Here is a 23,304-nt window from a genome sequence, read left to right as displayed (position 1 = left end):
CAAAGTTTGGGATTCGCTGTGCTTGGATACAACAGATTGTTTAGGTTGGGCAGTGGGAAAAAATGGCAGTTAAGCGCCACACCAGAATGAGGGCTTGAACAGGGATGTCCAGGCATCTTTAATGGACATGCCATTAGATGGCTCTTGCCTTTCTGGCGAAAAAGTTGATTCAGCCATTGAAAGGTTTAAGGAACGCAGGCACACAGCGTGCTTCTTGCTTCTGTCTGCCCCCACCTGACAGTTCCACCAGCAATTTCATCCCCTCCGTAGCTATTGTAGGGGTATTGAGTTTTGCAAATGACATTCCTCTCTGCTAGCTCATCAGGCGTTCCAGCCTTTTCGTGCCCGAGGTCATGGCTCACAAAGACAACATCCAGAGCATCAGGGATAACATGCTGCTCAGTCCTTTGCCCCTCTCTCAACCGCAGCCACAAAACTGCTTTACTTTGTCCTTTCCAGCATACTGCTACCTTTTTGGGCAGGACCCGATATTTCCTAGAATGGTGGCAAGTCATTTTCTCAGACACGTCAGTTTTTTTCCCAATTGTCTGGGGCTATGCCCTTCCATTTCTTTTCACCCCATCGCACTATCATCCACCATCAGGCTTGCTGGCGAAGGACCACATGTCTGCCTTGAATTAGGCACGGGCACTCTTGGCCAAAGGTAAACGAAATGCCCCTAGGGAATACCATCTGCCTACAAGGTGAAGCTATATATAAGCCCGGAATGGGTCAAAATAATGTATACAAAACAACACCAAAGCTGGCAAAGGAGCAAAATCAGGGCAAAATTACAAACAAGAAATAGGTTAAAAAATATCAATTTATTTTAATATAATAATTCAGGATAATGAATCAATTAGAATCATTTTTTTCATAACAATTAAATAATAACACAATACAGAATATGTATATACAGGTCCCACACTAAATAATCCAAAAAGCAATCATACCTACATTCATTCCCACAACATACTCATTTGCTCATCAAGAACTAAACATAATCATACATAGTAATTCATAAATGAATTAAAATAATCAGGATCCCAAGAGGATAACAGATCAGGAAGTCTCGTGTTTCCTCCCAGTCACGGATGGAGGCAGAATCTCCAAATGGACACGAGACAATAAAGGCCAACGCGCGTTTCGGTGTTGGGCCCAATGAGGGCTACACCTTCGTCATGGCAATAGATGTAACAGGCCTGTGGGACACACAATTGCACCTTAGCTGGGTAAGTGGCATCAGTATAGGCCTTTAAATATGGACGATATCAGGGCCACATGGGGCTCAAGAAGATAGAGTTCCGGAGGATTCAAAATACAATAAACTCCTTAAAGATTCTGGATGTGAAATGCAGGACAGGCAACGCTGGGGGCGGGGAGGTGAGAAAAAATTCTCCGATGGGTAGTTTCAAAAGATGAACACAAGGACTTTTCCCTTAATGAGTCGGAGATTTCGTGTGTGATCATAAGTTGTATCGGTGGGTATGAAAACCAAAGCGCAGAGTCGGGTGCTTTTACTTCCGTACGCCTGTCTCGGCCAAAGGTGCCAGAAAAAGGTTTCCATCATTGAAATGAGGAGCCGAGTTGTATGTCCACTACTTCCAGATAGACATAGACCAAATAAGGGGCAACCCTGTATTCGTGGGGAACCTGGATGTTGTATACCAAAACTGAAATAATGGTTCTCTTAGAGAGAGCCTTAGGCCTAAGCTCTCCTGGCAGAACAAAACTTCTTTGTGGGACAAAATACACATAGATATATTTTTATCATTGTATCTTATTAATAAGATACAAGAATAAATTGCACAAAGCCCCTTCAAAAAGAACATGGCACAGTGCAGGTGAATTGTGACAGGGTGATTAATGGTACACATGTGATATTAATAGAATATTTGCTGCTTGGTAATATAGTTTTTACCATACAAAACTCCCATGCTGTGGGTACTGTACATAATCCACAATTAAACATTCAGCAGTTTATTGCATCAGCGTTTCAACCCCCTGTGGACATTTTATCGGGTCTTCATATTGCAGAAGACTTAAGTTTCCTGAAATCAGCTGACAGGAACTGCGTGTACTGCTGCATAAGCAGCTGGAGTACGAACGTACTGCTGCCGGATGCTGCTTCGGTGCTCTTCTGCCCCCGCCGCCTCGGTGCTCTTCTGCCCCCGCCGCCTCGGTGCTCCTTTGCTCCCGCCGCCTCGGTGCTCCTCTGCGCCCGCAAGACAGCTGGGTTGGAGAAATGCAAGTGCACATATCGGTTTGGCCAGCCTAAGACTGCCGGCCAAACCGACGTGCACTTACAGTACACCTACATCTCCTCCTCCCCGGCTGCGGCTAACGCAGAGGATGGCCTTCCCCTCTCTAGACTCAGCTGACTCGGCTGAGTAAGATAATAAAATTGTTTGATTATCATTTTATTTTTTATTTGCTGCCTTTCAGCAGTGGCGCGATGCTACTCCGACATAACAGAGGAGCCGCCCCTGGTCAAAATGTCAATGCTTTACACTGTTGACTGTCATTAATTGTGGATTTATGTACAGTACTCTCAACATGAGAGTTCTGCATCATTGAAGATGTATTACCAATTGGTTGACCGTTTTTAATGCTCTGTTAAGATCACATGCGCCCTATTAATCACACTTGTCACAATTCACCTGCACATTATTTGGAGCACCTGTATGTAATTTATTTTTCTATCTTAGTAAAAATACAATTATATAAATATAACTGCATTTGTATGTCCAGGTGGAATATGCATGCGTGCAGTAGGACCTGAAGTCCCAGTGGGGACAGTAACATGATAATCTGTTGGATTGCAAACAGATTTCGGGTAAGGGGGAGAGTTTTGAGTTCAAAGGGGACTACAAATTACCTGCAGTCATGGCTGCTGGATCGCAAATGGGTCAGTGGCAGGCCTCCTCCCCTTAATCCAGCTTGATTTGACAGTGGTGACTGATGCATCGCTTCTAGGCCAACTGGGAGAGGTGGAGATTAGAGGCTTTTGGTCTCTGGTGGTAGCTTGACTCGACATCAGTTGAAATTGAGGGCTATTTGCCCTGCATTTAAGGCCTTTTTGCCTACCATCAGAGGCAGACTGGTGGAAGTGGTCCTGGACAATACCGCTACTATGTGGTACTGCAATAAGCAGATTGGGGTAGGGTTTTGGATCCTGGGCCAGGAGGCCCTATGCCTCTGGAAGTGGCTAGACCACCAGGGAATGTGTCTGATGGTGACCCACCTGCGGGTTCTCTAAACACCAGGGTGGAGGAACTCAGCCGATGCTTAGGGAATCACAAATGGCAGTTGCACACGAGGGGGTGCATAACGTCTTCCATCACTGGGGGGGAACTCTGACTCCTCCTTTTTGCCACTGCAGAGAATTCACAATTCACAATATCTGCACTTTTGCATGTTAGAGTTTTCAAGAAGGCTGTCTCTGAGATGCATTCTGACTGGAGTGTAGCTCGAAACTCATGTATGCCTTCCCACCACTGCCTCTCTTGCACTGAGTTCTGAATAAAGGAAATCAAGAACATTTGTGCCCAAGTCATCGTAATGGCATTGGATCGGGCTAGGAGAGTATGGTACCCAGAGCTCATGAGGACGGGCATCTGTCCTTGGATCAATCTGCCGCTTCGTGAAGATCTTCCATCGCAGTAGCATTGCAGGGTGCTGCACATGGGCTCAGGAAATCTGCATCTCCATGCTTGGAGAATGAGTGGCAGTCTTTGACATCATTTGACCTTCCTTCTGTGGTCCTGTGTGTCATCTTGGTGGCAAGGTGTCCCTCCACAAAATGTATGTATGTCAGTCATTGGGACAGATTTGTTGCTTGTTGCTGCATCTGCCAAATTGATTCACTTCAATTCAAGTTGGCTGAGGTTATGTTGTTTGTTTTGTCTCTGGCCCAGTAAGGACTTGCTTTTGACAGTGTTAAAGGCTATTTAGGCTTCCTTTGTGTTTGCTGGATCGGCCCTCTTTATTTAAATCATCAGTTGTAATGAAATTTTTGAGCACTTTGCTGCATTTATTTTGACAAAGCCTTTAGTGACGCCACAATGTGACTTGAATTTACTTCTTACTTTTTTTTTATGTACTCCCCTTTTGAAACTCTGCACATATGTCCAATTAAGATTCTGATGTTGAAAACAGCCTTCCTCATTGTCATGACATCTGCTAGGCATGTTGGTAAGCTACAGGCTCCCTCCTTATACAACATTCTTCCCTGATAAGTTGGTATTGACGTCCCGCCTTTCCTTTCTGCCGAAAGTGATCTCTCCAATTCATGTTGGACAAGCTGTCACCCTTCCGGCACTCTTTGCTCCACCTCAATCCTCTAAAGGGGAAGAGAGACTCAATCATTTGGACTTTTAAGCGGGCGTTAAGCTTTCATATAGCTCGTGCCAAAGAACATTGAGTGGACAATCCGTTCTCCACAGCAAAGAATAGCAAGGCAGTGCAAAAATGAACCATCTCAAGATGGAATGTTCTCTGTATTAAGATCTGCTATGCACTGGTAAGAAGCAGCCACTCTAAGGTTTACAGGCTCATTCTACAAGGGTCAAAGCTGCTGGCACGTGGCGTGCCTGTCCTGGATATTTGTCACGCGGCAACGTGGGCCTTGGTACATGTTATCATGGAGCACTACTTCCTCGACCTTCAGGGCGGTCGGGAGGGCCATTTTGCCAACTTGGTCCTGCAGGACTTTTTAGTCTAAGCCATTTTATAGACCCACCACCTGGGTAGGCACTGCTGTGGTATCTACTCATAAGGTGAGGAATCTGCAGTTTGATGTATCCATCAGCAGAACAAGCTACTTAACTTGCCTAATAACGGTCTTTTTGGTGGATACTCTATCGAACTGCAGATCCCTCACTGACCCCCTTACAGCCCCGTTCAGTGTACTGGACTTTTTTCTTTCTAAAATGGTCCCAGTTTAGCCATCTACTTATTGATCAGCCAATCTGCCGATAGCTTTGAATCTGAGGGCGTGGACAGCTTAATAAAGCAACTGACATCACCGTGCATGGGTGGCGCTTATATGCTGCCCGGTTCGTCTCTTGTGCAGTAAACAACCTTAGTGCGGTGCTACATGATGACACCTACTAGCGCATAGGAGTACTGCCTTAAAGTTTCTGAATCCAGTCTTAACTCCTGGGAAATATTCACATGGTGAGGAATATGCAGTTGGAGCATCCACCAGGAAAATCTTTACCAAAAGTAAGTAACTTGTTCTTCGTGTAGTGGTGCCCATAAAACACTGGATATGATTTTGTGGCATATAAGACAATGCTGCTTTTTAACTTTAAGCACTTCTCTTAAATTCTGAGAAGATAAATGTTGACGTTGCTTAACAAAACCGATTTAGTGAAATATTAATGTTTAAGATAAATCCTATTTTCCGTGATGAACTGCAGGCAAAACTGTTACTTCTCCTATGTGCTGATTCCACAAACCCAATACATGTTGAGGGAGTTAATGAGACATGCTAGTGAGACAAAAAGAAGCATTTGTAATGCTTACAGCACATCAGAAACACAATCCAATTGAAGTGTTCATAGAGTTGAGAGTTGTTGACTCAATTCAATTCAATTCAGCTTTATTCGGTACAAATTAATGACCATGAAAGCATACACAATCATAGGATCAAAATATACAAAATACGAACAACTTATGGCAGACATGATAATACATTTAAAACACTATAATTGTTAAAACAATGATCACGTTTACACAAATAAAATGACATTTGTACAGCTAAACACATGTTTTTCCTGGAATTGATGCATTTGTTTAAAAAAGTGGCGGTATAAAAACATACATCCGCAGATTGTAAATTAAAAATCAATTTCATTGCGTGCTCAACTGTACGTGTTCCATATTTCACAAACATGGGTTTAAGCAAGACAATACGAAAATTAGAGTACAGCTTACAAAATAGTAAAAAGTGCATTGTGCTCTGCTTGGAAATCCCGTCGCATCTACAAGGCCCTGATGGATGTTTTTTCATTATCGGATGGGCCACCAGGTAGTGCACGATTCCAAATCTGAGTCTAGTTAGCACAAATTTATGCGTCGGTCTAGTGACAAGGGTTAGGTAGACAGGGAATCCATCCATAGATAAATATCTGTTATAAAACATAACGGTGGACAGAGTACCAGCGATAACAATTCTCTTCCTCTCAGCATGAGCTAGAAAGACCCTTATCTGAAAGAAACACGTTAGTTAGATTCCTCACCTTAGAATATCCCCAGGCGTCAGACTGGATCCGGAAGATTTTTCGTCAGCAATACCCCTTGCGCGTCGCTAGGCGTCGTCTGCGGCTCCGCGTCCGTCGTCGGCGTCGTGCGCCGGGATGACGTCGTCGGAGTACTTAGACGCCGCCCTCGCGCGCTGACGTCAGTTCTTCTTTTTTCCGCGCCAGTAAGCGCAGATCCGGGAGAGCTACCCCTTTTAGTCTTTTTTGACTAAATCTTTTTGATCATTTTTGATCCTTGTCTGTCGACATCTGGTGCCGGTAGGATGCCTGGGTTCAAGGCTTGTGAAGATTGTCATCGACTGATGTCGGTGACCGATCACCACCGCCGGTGCCTCTACTGCTTAGGCCTCGACCACGACGCGGAGTCGTGCAACGACTGTCAGGCCCTGACTTCGAAGGCTAGGCGGGAGCGGTCCCGCAAGCTTCTGGAGCTTCGCCACTCGGCTCCGCGTCGTGCGCGATCCCGGTCCAGGAGGAGGTCCAAGGATCGCTCGCGGAGCCCTAGCCGACGCCACCATCGCTCGTCGGGCTCCAAGTCGTCGGGTAAGTCTAAACACTCTAAGAAGTCGAAGCGGCGACATCGCTCTTCGGACTCCCCTCGCCGGTCGCGCGACTCGGCCGAGGGTCCAAGTGGTTCCACCCCCGCGGCTCCGGCGGAGCCGCAGGTGCCGCGTCCGCCCCCATACCTTCCGGTCCCTGGGGCTGACGCGGCGCCGGCGGAGATCAGTGCCTTCCTCTCGGCCATGAGGAGCCTGGCCCCGCCGTCGACGCCCGCTGGCGCGCCTTCGGGCCCCGCGGACTCGACTGGGCGACCTCGCGTGCCGGCGGCTCCGGCCCCGGCGCCGTCGACGACTCCGGTCTCGACGCCGCAGGTCCCCGCGGGGCCCTTGCCTGGGCCCCAGTCGACGCCGGTTGACCTTGTCACTCCTCCACCGGCGCCGACGCCTGAACCACCGACGCCGTCACCGGCGCCACCGACGCCGACGCCTGTGACGCCGACGCCCCGGTTTAGCCCTCATCCGGACCCGACGCCGGCACGGCGTCCGCCGACGCCGCATCCGACGCCGCTTGAGACCTACCATCTCTACAGTCCGGTTCCGATCATTCCTCCTGTTTATCAGGAATCGGAAGAAGGGGGCGACTGGGAGGGGTTCGAGGACCCTCTGGCTGTTCAGTCACAGCTTTCTCAGGACTGGGCAGATGAACTGGGGGAGGCCAGCGGCCTGGACACCTCGCCAGACGCTGGATTCACTTCTCCTCCGACCGTGGCTTCGGAGGAGGGTGCAGCATTTTCTGTGGTGCTGCGCAAGGCGGCTGAGGCCCTTGGGCTCGAGTTGCCTGCCGTGGCTGTGAGGACCAACATCCTCACTGAGGTGCTTCAAACCTCAGCAAGCTCCACTGAGCCTCTGCTGCCGTTCAACGAGGCCCTCACTGACGTTCTGCAGGGCACCTGGTCCAAGCCCTCCACAGTTCCTCCTGTGGATAGGAACGTTGCCAGGCGCCACCGCCCTGCTCCGGGCGACCCCAGTTTCCTGTCCCAACACCCCACCCCCGAGAGTCTGGTTATCCAGGCCTCTACTTCCCAGTCCTCCTTCCCGACCGCTCCGCCGGACCGGGATTCCAAGAGACTCGAGCAGTTTGGCAAGAAACTGTTCTCGTCCCTTAGTTTGGGTCTGCGGTCCTTAAATACCGCCTGTCTCTTGGACCGTTATTCCCATTCCCTGTGGGATACGGTGGAGGACGTGCTGCCCCTGTGTCCGGAGGAGGCCCGGACGCGTCTTACCCAGGCTTTGGCCGATGGGAGGGATGCAGCACGGCACGCCATAAGATGTGGGCTTGACACCACGGACTCGCTAGGTCGGGCGATTTCCACCACGGTGGCGCTCCGCCGCCACGCCTGGATGCGGTCCACGTCATTTTCCGGGGATGTCCAGAACACCCTCATGGACATGCCCTTTGATGGCACTCGCCTGTTTGGTGAGAAGGCGGACAGTGCGCTGAACCGTTTTAAGGACTCCCGGGCTACGGCCAAGTCCTTGGGCCTCTCGGCTCCGCGGGCGCACACCTCCGCTTTTCGCCCCTTTCGTGGCCAAGGAAGGGGCGCCTCCTCACGTCCGCAAAGCCACCAGCCGCAGAACCAACCTGCGCGCGGTCGCGGACGTGGCTTCCGCCGTGGCGGAAATGGAGGACGACGTGGTCAGCCCACATCCACCCCGGCAGCATCCGCCTCAAAGCCTTCCTAGTCCGAGCTTTCAGGCCCATACCACGCCAGTGGGCGGCAGAGTTCGCCATCACCTGCTCCACTGGCGGTCCATAACATCGGACAGGTGGGTGCTGCAAATCGTCCAAAGGGGCTACTCCCTCCCCTTCGAGACGACCCCTCCAGCCATGCCACCACAGCACCACCGTATCTCGGGGGATCATTTGGATCTTCTCCGCGAGGAAGTTTCGGCTCTCTTGGCCAAGAGGGCCGTCGAGCGCGTTCCGAGTCCAGAAGTAGGTCGTGGTTGTTATTCCCACTACTTTCTGGTTCCCAAGAAGGGCAAGGGGGGCCTGCGCCCTATCTTGGACCTCCGGAACGTCAATGCCTTCCTCCGAAAGGAAAGGTTCAAGATGCTAACGTTGGCTCAGGTCTTAGCTGCCCTAGACCCTGGAGACTGGATGGTAGCGTTGGACTTGCAGGACGCGTATTTCCATATCCCCGTCCTGCCGGCCCACCGGCGTTACCTGCGGTTCACGGTGGGCCAAGAGCACTTTCAGTTTACCGTGCTCCCCTTCGGCCTCACCAGTGCCCCTCGGGTGTTCACGAAAGTGATGGCGGTGGTCGCAGCTCATCTGCGCAGATCAGGGGTCCCAGTCTTCCCCTATCTCGACGACTGGTTGTTGAAGGCGGGCTCGCCCCAGGCAGTCGTCTCCCACCTCCAGACTACGGCGGATCTCCTGCATTTGCTGGGGTTTTCCATCAACGTGCCGAAGTCACACTTGAGTCCCTCTCAGAAGCTCCTCTTCATCGGAGCGGTTCTCGATTCGGCGCAGTTCCGGGTCCATCCTCCGGAACAGCGGGTCCGGGATATACAGGCCCTGATTCCCATCTTTCGGCCTCTATCCCGGGTTTCGGTCAGGCTAGTGTTGCGGCTTCTGGGGCTGATGGCCTCCTGCATCCTACTAGTGCATCACGCCAGGCGGCGCATGCGGGCTCTGCAGTGGGACCTGAAGTTTCAGTGGGCCCAGCATCACGGCAACCTGTCCGACCATGTCTTGATCTCGGAGGGTACTGCACAGCAGTTGCAGTGGTGGCTCACGGACCGCGAGTGGGTCAAGGGCAAGAGCCTCTCCCTTCCCCAACCGGAGCATGTCGTAGTGACGGATGCGTCCCTCCTGGGATGGGGTGGCCATATGGGAGAGGCGGAGATCAGAGGCCTCTGGTCTCCGGCGGAGTCTCGTCTCCACATCAACCTGTTGGAGTTGAGAGCGATCCGGCTTGCACTGAAAGCCTTCCTTCCCTCTGTCCGGGGAAGTGTCGTGCAGGTGTTCACGGACAACACCACCGCCATGTGGTACTGCAACAAACAGGGCGGGGTGGGGTCGTGGACCCTTTGTCAGGAGGCTCTGCGCCTCTGGACATGGCTGGAACACCAGGGCGTCACCCTGGTGGTTCAACATCTGGCGGGCTCTCTGAACGCCAGAGCAGACGAACTCAGCCGCCGGTGCATGATGGATCACGAATGGCGTCTGAACTCCGAAGTGGTGCAAGGCCTGTTTCAGCAGTGGGGAGAGCCTTGGTTAGATCTATTCGCCACCGAAGAGAACGCGCAATGTCAGCAGTTCTGCGCGTTGGAATTTCCAAGGCGGCACTCGCTCGGCGACGCTTTTCGTCACGAGTGGAGTTGCGGTCTGTTGTACGCCTTTCCGCCTATACCACTTCTGCCCAGAGTGCTGAAGAAGATCAGGCGCGACCGGGCCCAAGTCATCTTGGTGGCTCCGGATTGGGCACGAAGATACTGGTATCCCGAGCTACTCAGTCTGTTGACCGATCCCCCGATACGTCTGCCCCTTCGGGAGGATCTTCTGTCGCAGCAGCAGGGGACGGTCCTCCACCCGAACCTGTCCAGCCTCCACCTCCATGCGTGGAGATTGAGCGGCGGCAGTTGATGCCATTTGACTTGCCTCCTGAAGTCTGTGATATCATTCTGGCAGCCAGGCGTCCCTCCACAAAGTCGGTATACGCCTGCCGGTGGAACAAATTTGTGGCATGGTGCACAGCAAAGGCTGTGGATCCCCTTTCCGCCCCTCTTTCTGAGGTTCTCCTCTTCCTTCTTTCTCTGGCCCGGCAGGGCTCTGCCCTGGGCACCCTGAAAGGTTATCTTGCTGCCCTCTCCGCCTTCTTGCGGCTTCCTGATCAGCCTTCTCTTTTCAAGTCCCCTGTAGTGTCACGCTTTCTCAAAGGCATTACACACACGTTCCCTCCTGTCCCTTTTGTAATGCCTCAGTGGGACTTGAATCTGGTTTTGACGTTCCTGATGTGCGCTCCCTTCGAGCCTCTTCACAATTGCCCTCTTCGTCTTTTAACTCTAAAGACTGCTTTTCTGGTAGCCATCACCTCGGCTAGACGGGTGAGTGAGCTCCAGGCTTTATCTTCAAAGCCTCCTTTTCTATCTGTTCATCCGGACAAGGTTGTCCTTTGGCCTCGTCCCTCCTTTCTTCCTAAAGTGGTGACTCCATTTCACCTTGGGCAGTCTGTCACCTTGCCCACCTTCTTTCCGCCTCCGCATCCTTCCAAAGAGGAAGAGAGGCTCCACCGTCTGGACCCAAAACGTGCGCTCTCTTTTTATCTGGACCGCACAAAGCAGTTCCGGGTGGACGACCAGCTTTTTGTTGGGTACGTGGGCGCTAAGAAGGGGAAAGCTGTGCACAAACGAACCATCTCTCGGTGGGTCGTTTTGTGTATAAAAATCTGCTATTCCTTGGCTAAAAAGGACCCTCCTGTTGGGCTGCGCGCCCATTCTACTCGGGCCACGGCGGCTACTACTGCCTTGGGACGGGGAGTCCCTTTGCAGGACATCTGTCAGGCGGCGACGTGGGCTTCGCTACACACGTTTGCCAGGCATTATTGCCTTGACAGCCAAGTCCGGAGGGATGGCTTCTTTGGCCGTTCTGTCCTCCAGGACTTTCTGGTGTGATCTTGGTTCGCAGACCCACCACCGGGGATGGTATTGCTTGGGTATCTATTCTAAGGTGAGGAATCTAACTAACGTGTTTCTTTCAGATGAACAAGTTACTAACCTTCGGTAACGATGTATCTGTAAGAAACATTAGTTAGTTAGATTCCTCACCGACCCACCCATCCTCCCCGTTCTGCGAACTGACATCTAGGGTTAAGGTTGTCCTTTCAGGCCCCTAGATTTTATTTTTGGCACCAGTGTCGGTCTTTGCATGGCTCTGCGTTCCTGGCGCGGAAGGCTATGTACAAGAACTGACGTCAGCGCGCGAGGGCGGCGTCTAAGTACTCCGACGACGTCATCCCGGCGCACGACGCCGACGACGGACGCGGAGCCGCAGACGACGCCTAGCGACGCGCAAGGGGTATTGCTGACGAAAAATCTTCCGGATCCAGTCTGACGCCTGGGGATATTCTAAGGTGAGGAATCTAACTAACTAATGTTTCTTACAGATACATCGTTACCGAAGGTTAGTAACTTGTTCTTTAACTCTACTTTGGGGATCAATAAAACAGCATTCGGATCAGTTACAATATTCAGGTTAAAAATATCTGAGAAACACACAATAATATATTTAATCCAGGGTATTGCTATAACTTTGTCTAATCGCGAACAGTCCTGGATAATAGACCTAGTAAAGGACTTCTCCTCATTCAGCCAAATAGACCGCCAGATCATCAAAGGTCTAAGTGACAAAAGGTCAATTAGATAGTTCACAGATAGTTCCTGATGGCTCAGAGCGTTAGAGGCCGATGTGGGTAAACATAAAAGTTTTTTAAGGAAGGAATTCTCTTCCAGCTGCAAATTATGTGCGCAGCAATAACCCCAGATTCCTGCCCCATACAGTGCAATTGTTACGCATTTTGCCTGATAAATTTTTATCATGTCCCTGGTCCTAAGGTCCCTAATTTTCTGAGCAAATCGAAAAATTCCGTGGGCGTTTCTAGCCATTTTATTGCGTATGTTATTAAATTCGTGGGTCCACTTTTTGTCACTAGAAAAAGTTATACCTAGATAACAAAAATTGTCCACTTGCTGTACTTTTGCGTCGTCAATAAAAAACCCTTTCGTTGTCTGTTTTAATTTCTTTGGACCACAGATCATGGTGTACGTTTTGCTTTTGTTAATAACTAATTTTTTGTTGTCAATAAAGGAAGCAAAACTATCCATCAATCGTTGCAACCCTACCGGAGTTCTGGACAACAACACAGCATCATCGGCGTATAGTAACACAGGCACTGATACACCATTGATCATGGGAGCATCTGCATTAACTTCCTTTAAAATAGCATCAATTCCATTAATAAATAAAATGAATAAAAGAGGAGCTAAAACACAACCCTGCCTTATGCCTCGTTTAACGCTAAAGTAGGGGGTACATTCTCCCCTCCTACCAAAACGTACACATGTTTTTAATCTCTCATACATCCTGGCAAGAAAATAAATTATGCCCTCTGGCGCACCCAGTTTCAACAAGGTTGACCACAAGATTGAGTGGTCAACCATGTCGAAAGCGCTGCTTAAATCAGCGAAGCACAAATATATAAGGCCAGGTTTTGCATCACTATACTTCCCGATCAATAATTCTAAATTAATGCATTGATCGAGCGTACCCCTGCCTTTCCTAAAACCATATTGGCTATCTGCCAAAATACCATCCTGTTCTGCCCATTCTTCCAATCTTACCAGCATAATCCTGCTCATAACTTTTACGGAAGAATCCAGTAATGAGACAGGTCGGTAATTTTTTGCATCAGACCTGGATCCTTTTTTTTATATTGGTACGATAATAGACTCCTCCCAAGTCGGAGGCAGTTCTATGCAAACCGCGGCATTGAAAACAACAGACTCCTTTTTTCTCAATATATACTGAATGGTCGCTTTAAAAGATTTCTTATAAAGCCTTGATTCTACTGAACTATATCTTTCAAATGCTTCATTTCTGTATTGCTTGTGGTTCTCAGCTCAGTAAGAAAACCTGTGAAGAGAATCACGCCCTAAGCCTGGTTCACCGACCACCAATTATCCACCTGTTCAACTGATCATTGCAGTGTATAAGGTTTCCAAGAGACAATGCACGTGGGTGCACACCCCGTCCCCCAGTGTATGGCTCTCTGGCGTTATGTCAGCAGTAACACTGCAGCAGCAAGTCTCCCCGCTCTTGCAGGGATATCCCTAACGAGCCACATGAGGCATATAATTTATGATTAAAATTAAAAATAACCATTTTCAGTAGTGAAATTCTCCACGTCCGGGAAAGAGACCAGGCTGTCCAGTGGTTGAGCTGGGCCTTGCCTCAGCAATAGCTGTGTCACAGTTTGCTTGTATAACTGCATCTGGGTGCCGAATGATCTATATTCCTAGGTATTCCCTATAATTGGTGCACCATTCTAGTGGATATTCAAGGGGGCATTTTTTGTAGACCAGAGAGAATGACGGATGTTAAATATTCTTAGAAGATTGGTCCAGGTTTTCCTAAGCATCCCAAACATAGTGTGTAGGCATGCAGAGGGGCGGGCTTAGAGCATTTTTCAAATCTATGAAAATTGGTGGCATTCTTATTGTATGGAGTATAGCAAAAAGAATTGCTCAGTCCAAGGAGTCCCCTGTCTTGGCTGCATCTGATACAGCCACCATCACCAGTTCTGATGTCAGGGCAAAATTATGAGCTAGATCAAGGGGCACAAAACTGAACTGATTGTCCAGCACTAAGTCAGCATTCAGTGGTATAAACCTGTTCACAAGAACTTTGGCTTGTATTTTGGCATTAGTGTTAATGATCTACAATCAGACTGTGAAAATTCCATCGATTAGGTGGCTTGCCTGGTTTAAGTAGAGTAATAATAATGACTTTCCTTAATGGGGGAGATAGTATCTTCTTCCTATGAACCTCTTGAAAAAGCATTAGCAGGGCAGGGCTAATCGAGGGAAATCGGTTTTGTAAAATTCACAATGTAAACCTACAACGTCTGGGACCTTAGTGCTAGGCGTTTCGCTACACCCCTGTCATTAATTCTTTCAAAGTGATAGGTTGTGATGAAGATTCATGGTGCCCATCAGTCAGCCACAGCAGCACAATCTTATCTAAATATTCCAACAGCTGGTGGTTCACAGTGTGCATTTTATATGTGAATAGGTCTGTATAGAAACCAATTAGAGCTTGTAGTATACTTGTGTCATCATTGTATTTATGACCATAGGCTGAGGTTGATATGGCAAACCCACAGCGGCCCAACCTGCTTGAATATATCCGACCTTTGCTTTACTTGCCTTTCTCCCTCACCGTATGATTGGGCCTTCATATTTTTTGTGCTATTCTTGACTTCCCTGTCAGCCACCTTATTGTATTCCTTTAGTTTAGCCACAACTGGTGGTCTAAACCAGTGATCTAATTGGCCTCTAAGTTTTGTATCTTGCGCTCTAGTTAACTCTTGTGCACACGTTGTGTTTTTAGAATTGCATCCTTCTGTGATAATCCGACTCCCCTGATAACCGCCTTGAAGGCCTCCCACAGAGTACTGGTGCTGCCGACTCTTCCACTGTTTCTAATAAAATATTCATCAATTTCTTTAGGTTCTTTGCAAAGGACTACATCCAACAGTGTGTCTGGTCACAGTGTCCACACGAATGGAGGCTGAAGTATGTCCAGAATACCTAGGTGCAATAGAACAGGGGCGTGATCTGAGAATATTTTACTTTGGTGTTTAACACATTGTTCTTGTGTGTTTCTGTCCTGGGTGGCCAACCAGAAGCCCAGTCTCAACCATTAGTTATGTACAGTTGGTGTAAATGTGCCGTTGCATGACACAGAGTATCTAACTCCATATGCCTACTAGGTCATGAGATGCTAGTAGCCCACATAGCACCCCTCTGAAGGCCTGCTGCACCCACAAGTGTTGGGTTGAGAGTCTTCTTGAAGTGGACATCCCACAGTATCGCCTGTGGGTACACTGCAGGCACTTCTTTCCATGAACTGGCAAAGATTGCGGTTCATCTGTATTTGGCCCTTAACTGTTTACGGATATTGTTTCCTGCATACATGCCCAGTACAGCTACAAATCTACCCTGGTCATCTATTACAGTATGCAGATTGGAATGGAGCCTCCTCCCTAACTTGGATGCTAAGTTGTTGTGAGTATGAGGAATAAGTTGAGGCAGAGTGGAATGCTGCCCAGTTCTTTACCACTGTTGTTGCCGTCAGTTTAATCAGGTGAGCTCCATGTGAGGAATCGTACCTCTCTAACGCACATGATAACCAGTGAGGTGATCACATAGTTCTAGGATTTCTATAGGTATAGCTCTGTCACGCTGCATGTTTTCCATGACGTGCAGTTGTTTGACTTAGTCACTGTGTGTGTGACTTCCATGGAGCATTTATGGACCAGTGTAACCCACACCCTCCCACACTAGCAATCCAACACTGCCAGTGGTCATTTGAAATTGACCCTCCCACAAACTTTACCTCAATTTGGGGCACCGAAAAACAAACAACTTACTTTCATTATAAATTCAGGAGCGTGGGGTATACCCAGTTTGCGCTGTGAGTGATGGGGGCTATTTCTCCACCCGAGGATGGTGGTAGTGGTGGCTAGTAGGTATTGTAAGAACTAATGATGTGTACTAGCATTATACCTACACCATTAGGAATCGTAACTGTAAGATGGGCGGTATCATATAAAAACATGTATAAGGAAAATCTCATCACCACCCCCACAATCAGGGGCTCAGTCAATATCCATTATTCTACACCCATCTCTTGTTCCCTTTGGCACAGGAAACATTGTCAGGTCTCCTAACATATTCTGAAGTGGTTGCTCCTAGTCAGTGTCAATCAGTGTCATTAATTGGACCTGATGTAGATCTAACAACATTCTTAATCCAACCAGACAGTAGACAATTGATAGAGAGGAAGGAGTGATCTTGCTTTGTCGTTTGGAAGATAGGATGTTTTTCTTGTATCAGGATCTTTAGCCTAGCAGATTATATTATCCCAGTCTGCCACAGGTACTCTCATCTCACTCCTTGGACTACCACAGGGAAGTCGGAAAGATTGAGATGGATTGTCCATTGTAGTTTGTCATTTCTTTATTTTAGTGTTTTTACACGCCAAAGAATCAAATCCCTATCCCTAAAATTAAACCGGCAAGCAATTGTAGGCTGACCCCCGACGGTCAGCTCTGTGCAAGAGAGTAATGTGCCCTTTACACTACAAATATATAATTGAGATCATCCTCTCCAGACAGTCACATGCATTTGATTTGCTAACAGTCTGCCAGTGTTAGTGGCATCTGGTATGCCAAATATTCAGAAGCAATTGTGCCAAGAGTGCACCTCAAGGTCCTTTTATATTTTGGCTGTGTTCAGGCATAGGATTTTCTCCATGTTCAGAATTTTCTGTAATGGCATACATATCATCCTACATATCAGAAATATGTTGTTGTGCAGGTGTCAGTTCTCATATGTAGGAAACTGGTTTATTGTTTGGGGTGAAAGTGTCAACCTCGAAGAATAAGGCCTTCACCTGCTAGATGTCCCACATATTAAATAAAATAAACCTGTACTCAATCCCTGGTGTCACAGAGCAGTCAGGCTTAAGTCAATGGCTATGTGTAAAGTATTTAAGCAGTGAATATGTCAGTATAAAAGGTCACACAGCACAATAAAGCTCCAAAACCAATTTAAAAATAAAGAAAAAAGATTTAGGACTTCAACAAGGCTAAAATGACAAAAATACACATGGAGAACCTCTGATGGGATATTTTAACACTTTAAAGTGATAGAGCACCAAGAAAAATAAAAGTGCCCAGTGTAAGTTAAAGGCTTGTTTTCTCGTTTAGGGGTGACACAAGTGAACTTAGTTCAGTGCACCAACGCTTGAATGTGATAGACAGATTTTTGAAGCCCCGCAGAATTCCACCCAGTACATAGTTGAAGTGGCGTCTATGCTTTTGGGTTACTAACAGCCCCTAAACAGAGGTCCAAGGACACCTTGGTGATTGGAAACAAATCTATTTAGTTATTCTCGGTGTGTGTGTGTGTGTGTGTGTGTATATATATGTATATGTATATGTATATGTATATGTATGTATATGTGTATATGTATATGTATGTATATGTGTATATGTATATGTATATATATATATATATATATATGTATATATATATATGTATATATGTATATGTATATATATATATAAGAAGTCGGATTTGGTTGGAATATATATATATATATGTGTGTGTGTAACCCGACACTCTAACAGGTTATTGGAATGATAAGGACAGACTGTATCTGCTTCAAAGGAAGTCAAGAATATTTGGGCCCAAGTTATCGTAGTAGCCCCGGAATGGGCCAGAAGAGTATGGTACCCAGAGCATGTTGATGATTCTGCAAATAACAGAAAATTGACTCTGCCTACTTAGGAGGAAGTTGGGCCTTATGATCTTTACGTTAACTGAAACCAAGGTGCAATTTCAGGCCCACAGAGCAATAACAACAGACCTCCCACTATTGATCAATTAGTAGGTAATACATCCAAAAATAAGAATAACATCATTGTCCCACAGAAAGCATTCTTTTCTTAATTTATTTTATCAAAATCTTTTTTTCAAAACATCATAATGAAACGACAAGCAGAAAGCGCCGACGCGCGTTTCGGAGTGGACTTTAAGACCAACAGTTCTTTTATCAGGGCGCAGGAGGTACAATTCATGAGGTGGTCAGATCCCATTCAAAGTTTCTCAAAAGTATATATACAGGTGTCGGGGGCTCCTTTATCCCAATGTATCTAAGCACATAAACATAATTTAAATGGCACGGACTACCAGGAATAAAGCAAAGGCTGAGTCATACATCAGGTCAGAAGTACAATGAAATGAAGATAAGACCTGTCCAGCTCCATGATACACCGGTGAAGTATGGACAACATGGGAGTCTCCAAACATTAGGTCATAAGGATGCTGTATATCAATCACCGAGGGCAGAAGAAAAAACCGTAATGCATAAAGAGCGGGAAGCCAAAAGACACTGGAGTTAAATGAGGGCCGTTCGATATAAAGGCATCTCAGGTTGATGGGTTTCAAGGCTGGTAAGTCCTTCTAGTGAGTAGTAGCTGGTGGTCTGTCTGCTTCCATGGGAAGCAATTTCAGGCCCACCGCAGTGGAGCCTAGGTCAGGTACACCAAGTGTATTGGTCCTGATGAAAGTCTGGAAGTCCCACTCCAGAAAAGGATTTATCACTTTTTTGGAGAAAATGTAGAAATTTCTTTTAAGTATGGGACTATTGGTCTCTTTGTGAGCATGAAAAATACTTTCTGCATGTAATACAGCTGAAAGTGTAGCAGCTGCTGTTCAACTAAAGGCCAGCTACCTAAAGCACGTTGATCCCACTGGTGCTCTAGAGTGTTTGAGGTTTCTCGCTAAAAATGTCACAGCTCAGAATGGTGCTTTGAATTGTTTTTTCATAGGTGTGGAGATCTGTGCATAGGACAAAGGTGAAATCCAATTTGGTGCTTTGTAGCTGCCGGTCTAATACTTTTTATGGTGGTACCTCTGGAGGAAACGTTTTCGAAAGTTTCCAAACTTTTTACTAGTAACCACCAACCACAGGAGTACTCTTCTAAGGGCACCCCAGCACCTCAAGGGGAAGGCACGTAGAGACTCACAGGTTGTACGGCAGAGACCAAGAGCAAAGTCCATTACCAGTACGGTTGCTACTAGTCCACTGGGATTCTTCACAGGGATTCTTCACAGGGATGTCCTCTTCAGTTTTTGTGTACCTGCAGCCACCCATCGGATCAGCCTTAGGGTCCTTGGAGATCTTTCTGCCCTTTGATTTCAAATGGAATGAAGTCCAACCTTCTCAGATCCTTCTCACAGAGGCCAAGTGCAGCAGGTTCAGTCCTCCTGGTATCCTCTCACACATCCAGCAATGTTCAGGCTGGGTAGGGGTCCAGCTTTGTAGAGTTCTCCAGCCATGGGTGGGGGACACCCTGGGCACCGCTAGTCCCTCTGTTATCAATAAATGTTCCCTGGCCCTCCCTATCTATTGTTTCAGTTGTTCCGGTTTCCCTTACCGCAAACAGGCCCAAAATGCAATCTGTCAGGGAAAATACAAAATGGTCAAAACATTAGCCTCATTAAACATTGTCTCAACGAGCTGGGAGTGTACTGTAGAAAATACTAGTGCTCTCTGACATCTTACACCCAGTTTGAAACAGGCTCTGTATCCACAACTTAAAATTAGACTGAAGTCTAGTAAGACAAAGCAGGGTCCTTCAGTAACCAGAGAAGAGATATGCAAGAACTGTGATCTTGGCCTGTTTTATCTGCAAAGGTTTTACTTGTGCCTTTGACAGGCCTGTCATTCAGGATTTGAGACTTATGCCAACAGAAGGGACAGTAGTTCTTACCCTGAACATTCTGCTGAGCTCAGATGGGTGATCCCTGCCCATTTAGGTCAACCTGTCAATCAAAGTGGTCTATTGTTGGCTCCTAGAAGGAATGTCACACCTCATTACAAAATGGGCAGTAACTGTATACTAAACCTAATTGGCTTACAGTGGTTCAGACAAGTAAATATAACTTTTCTGAAAGTTAGTTTTCCTCACTAGTTAGAATAATACTTTACCAATGATTTTATTTTTAAACCAGAAAAGTTATTGAACGCTTTTTGTAGCTCTTTGATACCAGAATAGTAGTTTAATCTGCTTTACCAGTACTTCCGATGGAAACAGCTAAACCCAACACAGTGAAAATATATTTTGGTGTCACTATAGATACTTACTAGCCATAATTTATGTAAGTACCACTTCTGGTCACTATGTTTCCCATCCTTATGGGCAACAAGGTAGTTTTAGGGGTGACTTATTTCGTGCTTAGAAGTGGGCTTTTAACCTGTTAAAGAGTTTGCTTTTACAGGTCTGTCAGCAAGCATGAGAGCTAGCATGCTGCAGGGGCCCAAGCCCCAATTGAAGGCCTGTATCGTGTTTTCAATTTCACAAAGTGGATGTCACAAAATTAGGCTTCAGTCCGTATGTGGCATTTAATTTTACATGCCATAGGCTTTGTTTTTACACCATATAAAGTGGTGTTATAGTAAAATTAAATTTATAAAAACATATAAATTAACCGGTGGATTTTTAAACCAATTTTGACTTTGTTCCAGGGTTTAGTGCAAATACACCGTGTGTTAAAGTTGAAGATTACTAGCCGGTGAGTCCCCAAAAAATGAGTAACACGGTGTGACCACCCAAAAAGAGGTCACTTTTCAACATCCTGCTGGTCTATTTTACAATTAATGTGATGTGCTGCATTGCGTTAAGTAGTGACTTCATATCTTGGTTACCCAACCTTACCATAGAGGACACAGTCGCCCTATCCAGGATCAACATTGCAGCATATTGCATGTAGTTTCAGCAATATGCAGTGTTCATAGCAGGTTCTCCTCCCTTGCCACATTAGCGGCATAGGTCCTGCAGTCCATGGGGCATGAGCAGCCCCATGTGTGCTGGAGATTTGCAGATGTACCTGAATACAGCAAATTAGCACATGCTGTTGCAGGCCAGTGTGAATCCACACACCCATAATCTGATCAGTTCTTCCATATCTGATCACAGATCCAGGTTCATGTAAAGGGATCAAGAGACCAGGCAGTTACAGTGTGGGCTCACACCATGTATTCTAGTGCTTTATGCACTTTTGTCAAACAGGGCCTGGCTGAAGTAATTCAAGTGTCCTACAATAGCAGGGCGCCAGCTAGGGCCAGGTCTAGGTCCAAAGACTGGTGCACCCTTCCGCACTGTAGCCGATCGTGACCTGATGCCAGTCATTAATAAGCACCTGATAACTGCTGGTTCAGGCCATCGCCGCACACAGAGGATCTGTTGGACAGCCATAGGGAGTTGCTGGCCAATCCCCTCCTCCACAGTCGCCTACAAGGGATCTTCAGGTCTCTGCGCAAACAAGCTGCCTTCCTGGGTAAATGAATACTGCAGATGCTAGAACAGGAACTAATGGAGGCAATATCGCAGGCAGGCTTTCATTCAGCAGCTGTTGGAAGCCAATAGATGCTGCTGCACTTCAAGGATTAAGCGGCGTTGTACCGTCTAATCTCTGGCACCCCACTACAGTGCAGCACTCTTGAAGTTTGACACTCTGGTACCCCCCATGTTGCTGTCCCGTACAGTAAGGACCTGTGATATTAGCTGTGTGTATAATAGTTAGTGTAGAGCCACAATGAAGCTTACTGCAGAGTGAAAAAGCTGAAAAAGGTACTGTGATCAGTACTTCACATCTCTAAGTTGTCTTCAGTGAACTGGCCATCACCTCAAAAGCACTTCTAGGATTTATGGTAAAATGTATGCATTTGCAACACACCAAATCAACATTAAACCCTGACATCAAGTCTTTTTGGTTTTTCCCTACAGATGCTTGATCCATTGTCCTTGAGTAGTCCTGAAAATTCTGGGTCTGGCAGCTGTCCATCGCTTGACAGTCCTTTAGATGGGTAAGATGACACATTTATTTGTATTAGCTAGTTTCTTCCTACATTAAACAAGCATTTGCAATGCAATCAGTCTCGCCTTTGGGACTTTATAAGTATTAACGAAGCTGACATTTTTTGTGCAGCGTGATTTGCAGCTTCCAGGGACAGATTGCATGAGAAAAGCTGTGTGCCCCTTTCCTATCAGAAATACATTCTCACGCTGCATAGAATGTTATGCCTCTCGTGAACTGGTGCCGGTGGGAAATGGGATGAAGGGGGCGGCAGCAGTTATTTGCTGTGGGTTTGCAGCAGCACAAACAGAGCCTGGGGTGGGGGGTGGGGGGGGGGGGGGTGTCAGCGGGGACAGACTGGAAGCAGAGAGAGAGCCTTAAACGGCTGCAAGTAGTTCAACAGGCACAGTGGCGCCATAGCCCAATAGTCTGAGGGGCCAACCAGGGATGAGGGGGTTCAAGAAAAGCTCATTATTTTGGCTTCAGCAGTGCTATTTAATTATTTATTTTTTGCAAACATACACAATGAACTAACACGTTTGACAACTAAAGGAGTTGTTTAGCAGCGTAGACACACTAGCCTCGTTTTCAGGCTGCTATCCACATTTGATCAGGGAAAGTAATGCCTTTAACAGTACGAGACAGCCAATGCCTGAGGTGAGCTGAGCCATTGTAACGTGTTGTATGCTGTGGTGAGCAGAAGTAAAATGTGAATGACCATTCAACAGGTCATTGAACTGAAATCCTCTCTAAGTATTTTTATTTTTGTAAAACATGAGACTGCACGACAGTGCAGATGTATAGGATAGAATAAATTATAGTAAGGTACCATATATGGTACCTATGTACACCTTGAAAAGAAGCCTAATGGACCGATAAAGGGACTTTAAGCAGTGCCTTCTGCAGCATATGATGATGTGTAACGGTGTAATCAAACACATATATAGCCAATGTGTTATAGAAAAAGAAATCTCTATGTTCGAGGCATGTGAGCTGTAGATCACATGCTGTGCATGTCTTGCCATCTAGTGTTTGCTCAGTGTAGGAGAGTAGGATCTGCACTTACGTTGCCCCAACTTTTTTTCTGATGTTTACACTGGTTTCTGTCTATAGTCTGGCTGGGACCCTGCTAATCAGGGCCCCAGCCTCTCTGTTCTCTCTAAACAACTTGGAGTGCATGTTAGATGCACTAGTGATTGGATACTGTGGTACCTTATGAGCCTACCAGGGGCTGAAGCATGTATTATACCACCCCTGGGAAGCAGACTTAATCTGACACCACAGGCCTGCTACTGCAGCCTGGGTGAGGTAGTGTTAGCACTCCT

General features: G+C 47.0%; 1 protein-coding gene across 1 annotated transcript in view; it reads left to right on the top strand.

The window, feature by feature from the left end:
* The window catches only part of MAP3K2 (mitogen-activated protein kinase kinase kinase 2), a 473,685-nt gene that overhangs the window by 177,325 nt on the left and 273,056 nt on the right, over positions 1-23,304 (top strand). The window contains exon 9 of the mRNA XM_085649955.1: positions 21,910-21,989. Within this exon, the coding sequence (XP_085506081.1) occupies positions 21,910-21,989 (80 nt within the window). The remainder of the gene's footprint in view (positions 1-21,909; positions 21,990-23,304) is intronic.

This window comes from Triturus cristatus, chromosome 3_2 (assembly GCF_964204655.1).
Source record: "Triturus cristatus chromosome 3_2, aTriCri1.1, whole genome shotgun sequence".
NCBI classification, from domain to species: Eukaryota; Metazoa; Chordata; class Amphibia; order Caudata; family Salamandridae; genus Triturus; species Triturus cristatus.
The sequence above is the reverse complement of the archived record's forward strand: the minus strand, read 5'-3'. Positions and strand labels throughout refer to the sequence as shown.